Here is a 4129-nt window from a genome sequence, read left to right as displayed (position 1 = left end):
ACCCCCAAATCATCCCTATACGCCTGGGCTACCAGCACCCCTCAAATCCAGCCCATAAGGGGGGAGGTTATGAGGGTGTCCAGGCAGTCCGCCACGTCGGATCCGGCCCACCCCGGCCCTCTTCCTCCCTCCCTCTCTCTCTCTCTCCTAGGCCTGGGCATTCGGTTTAAACCAAAAATTCGGTTAACGCCATTCTGTTTATTTGCAAATTCAGTTAGGAAATATGCTAACCGAAATTTGCAACATAAAAGTAAACCAAAAATTCAGTTAACCGACCTGTTCGGATCAGTTTCCGGTTTGTACCAAAAAATGTTTCACATATACGTGTCTTCGCCACTCACAACCATCCCTATTATAGCTGAGCTATCTTGCCTCTTCTCTTTACCCACACGAGGTGGGATTAAATCAATTGGACTACTGTTGTCGTCTGAGGCTAAAAGCTAAATGGTTCAAACAATAGAAGAAATACGTATGTTGGGCTTGGGGCTTGCATGCAGGCCCACGGGCGTGGCGTCCAGGGAACCTGGCTGCAGGCCGACTAGTATCCTAACTGGCTGCTGGATGCCAGGCCTACTTAGTGTCCGCGAAGCCGCTCAAAAAAAAAACTTAGCGTCAGCAAAGTGCTAAAAATGTCTTGGCGTCAACGACATGGCCATGTGGGATTCATGGGTGTCTACGTTCCTAGGACTAGGAGGCTAGGAGCGCGATCCATTCCACTGGAATATAACACCCCGCCATACAGGTCGGTTTCTATCGGCTTAACCGATGTAACACCGAACCGACCTTATCTAATTCGTTAGTGGAAGTGAAAACCGAATTTATCTGTACTAGGTATAAAAACCACAATTTCAGTCTTTTCGGTTAATGGTTTCGGTTCGGTATTTGGTTCCTAAGTTTCTATGCCCACCCCTAGCTGCGTGCACTGGCACCGGACACTGTCCGGACGCTTTCGCGGATGTATAGGGGCCCAAATTAGCCCAGTCCAGTTGGAGATGCTCTAAGAGCCTTATTCCTCAATTATTAAGAAATGTAGGAAAGAGTACAGTCCTACAACTTAAAGTTGCACCGAGAAGAATAACAAACCATGATCAGATGAGAAATCAAATTTTGTTACTCTATTAGATACAAACACGATAAGTTACTCACGAATTTATCATGAATATTGCTCGATAAACTACAAAATCAATGGAACAATGTACTTCCTCCATCCGGGTTTATTGGGGCCACTCGTATTTGGTCAAACTTTGACCATCTAGACTAACAAAATATGATTTATATGCTGATTTTATTTGAAAGAGGATTCCAACAGTATAGTGTTTTGGGACATATAGTTTATATTTTATTAGTCAAATTTATAGTGAGAGTTTGAGCCTAAATACGAGGGGGGCCAATAAACCCGTGCGGATGGAGTATATTTGTGATGCATTTTTACAATCGCAGGATAATATAGGGGTGCAATCTCTGTAGTATCTCAGTAGTTAGGTAAACTTACTAATTTTTAGCATATGTCATACTAAATTCTCAATTGAATTGCAAGGTAGAAGGTACCATTATGATCTTGCAAATCTAATTATGCAGCTGCTAAAAAGAAAAACCTGACTGCACGGCCTTCTATAAACCGATATGAACAATCTATGGAAGCACAATCTGAAAGTTATAGCACTTTAGCACTCACCTTCAAACATAGACAGTTTGATCAAGCATTCAATTTTTTCCCTTCAAAGAAATCTGAGACCTGGTTCTCCACATCCTCAGGGTTGTACTTTATATACTTTGCGAAATTCCTTCCACCCTCTAGCTGCCCTCGGAACCTTCCAACAAACGAACGGTATGCTGGAAGGACCTTCTCCGAGATGGAAATCTTCAACTCTTCTCTTAACTGAGGATCCACAACCTTCCATGCTGTCTGTGTCCTGTATAACTCCTCGTAAGCCAAGTTGAAGCTCTTGAACCTTTCCTTCAGGGCAGCCTTGAGTGCACTCGATGAACCTGTTGTCTGTGGCAACCCATCATCCCTCAGGCAAGCTAATACCCTGGTCCATGAGGATCGGAGGTACCCTGTAGAGTACCTCCTAATCTGACCCCGGCGCTTACGGATCCAGTTATCCCCAAGCAAACTCTTAAGCTCTGAATCCTTGATCTTCTGCACAACATACCACAGATTGTTCATCAAAAATATGTTCTGCAGTGCCTCATCATCATACAGCTTCGCTTTATCCTCAATCTTGTCCAATAGATGTGTGATCAGTATGAGCAGACAGTGACCCAGTGGAGTCATATCCGCATTGTCGCCCCCATTTTCCAGTTCAGTCTCGCAACCATCAAGAAGATGATTCAGCCAGCGGCTGTAATCTGCAAGTAGTCGCACATAATTCATGACATAACGCGTAAGCGGGTGGATCTCGCCGCCTGGCAGTGATCTGCGAGAAGTCTCCCCACGTATCGCATTGGCAAACTCGGTGACCGTGCCACGCACCGCATCCCCTAGCCTGACCAGTACCCCCTCTGCCTCTTCCTTGATGAAATCCCTTGCATCGCCTGAGAACAAGGCCTCGAGCTCTGGCAGCAACTCAGCCAGCGCCTCGTACATACCAAGAATGCGGAACAGCTTCTCGGATGACCTCTTGCCAATCGCAATGGCATCACCGAAGTTGAGCAGCTGCAGGACACACCCCTTGGCCGCCTCAGTAAAGCACTCCTCCTCGGCATCTGCGTCGGCCGCAAGGATCTGGCCACAGATGCGGCGCTCCTCGGCGAGAAGGCCCTGGACGACGACCCTGAGAGCCTGGATCCACTTCTTCATCTTGCCATCGAGGACGCCCCACTCCACGCGCTGCACCTCCTCCAGGCTCATCTTGTCGACCCCAAGCACGGCGAGGCACTCCATGAGCGTGTCCCGGCGAACCTCGCTGTAGACCTGGCAGAGCTCCGGCCCATAGCCGGCGCGCAGCATGACGTCCGCGATGTCCTTGAGGGTGCTGACGGTGTCGGGGGAAATGAGGTAGGGCGAGATCTCGCCGTCGGAGGCGGAGCTCCACCTGCCCGCGGCGGAGGACTCGTCGCCCTCGTCGGCGTGGCTGGCGAAGGAGGGGCAGTCGAGGTCGACGGAGGAGGCGGAGTGGAAGGTGGGCACCGTGAGCGAGAGGCGGCGGAGGAGGGACGCGTGCAGGTCCTCGGCGGCGAGCGAGGCGGTCCCGCGGATGAGCAGCTGGCGGAACTCCTCCTCGAGGCGCGCCATGGCGACCTGCAGCGCGGCCTCGACGCGCGGGCCGGCCTCGCCCATGAGGCAGGCGGCCGCGGCGAGGTACTCCTCGGCGTCCTCGGGCGACTCGAACACCAGCCGGTCCCCGGCCGCGGGGGAGTCCCACTGCTCCACCAGCCGCAGCGCGTCCTCCACCGCCGCGTCCCTCTCGTCCTCCAGGTCGTCGTCGTCGCCGAAGCCGTCGCCGCCGCCGGGGCCGGGAAGCCCCTCCCGCGCGTAATCCCCCTCCGGGAGGGGCTCGGAGCCGGCCGCGGCGTCGGGGGCGCCGGCGGCCGGGAAGAGGTCGGACATGAGGGAGAAGCGGTTGTCGAAGCCGGAGAGGATGCGGATCATGTCGTCCGCGGCGTTCTTGGAGTTGGCGAGCGACTTGACGATCTGCTGCGCCGCCGCGATCACCTTCTCCTGCCCGTCGGGCGGCGCCGCCGCCATCCCGTCCCCCGCTCGCCTGTGCTTCTGGATCGGAGGAGGGCGGTGTGAAAGGGGGCAGAGGAGTCGCGGCGGAGGAAGGGGAGAGGAGGCGAAAGGGGGGAAGCGAGTCGCTGGTTTGCTGAGCTGGCCTTGGGCTTGGGTTTGAGCAGGTCGTCGTCGGGTGGTTTAGATGTCTGTCTGGGCTAAAAAAGGTTGGACTGATGATAATCTTCCTGCTTTGATCACTGGCTTTATCGTACGGATCGGACCGGGATCAGATTCGTTCCGCGACCATACACTAGCTCACTTTGTGCCGTCCATGCACCTCAACTTTGTATCGTCTGGTATGTTTTTCCAAACACGGTACAGACACGAGACGCAGACGTTCAGTTCACACACATACACTTAGCTTTGAACATACGCACGCACAAGCGCCTTTGCTCACTCCGGTTTGGCATG

General features: G+C 53.0%; 1 protein-coding gene across 1 annotated transcript in view; it reads right to left on the bottom strand.

Annotated features, from left to right (window-relative positions):
- LOC123080309 (exocyst complex component EXO70B1) overlaps nucleotides 1-3841 on the bottom strand; it is a 4726-nt gene extending 885 nt beyond the window's left edge. Inside the window, exon 1 of the mRNA XM_044503219.1 lies at nucleotides 1676-3841. Coding sequence (XP_044359154.1) covers nucleotides 1697-3691 — 1995 coding nt within the window. The 5' untranslated portion in view covers nucleotides 3692-3841 and the 3' untranslated portion in view covers nucleotides 1676-1696. The remainder of the gene's footprint in view (nucleotides 1-1675) is intronic.
- Nucleotides 3842-4129: the final 288 nt, after the last annotated feature.

Source organism: Triticum aestivum, chromosome 3D, assembly GCF_018294505.1.
Source record: "Triticum aestivum cultivar Chinese Spring chromosome 3D, IWGSC CS RefSeq v2.1, whole genome shotgun sequence".
Taxonomy (NCBI): domain Eukaryota; kingdom Viridiplantae; phylum Streptophyta; class Magnoliopsida; order Poales; family Poaceae; genus Triticum; species Triticum aestivum.
This window is presented reverse-complemented; position numbering and strand designations above follow the sequence as displayed.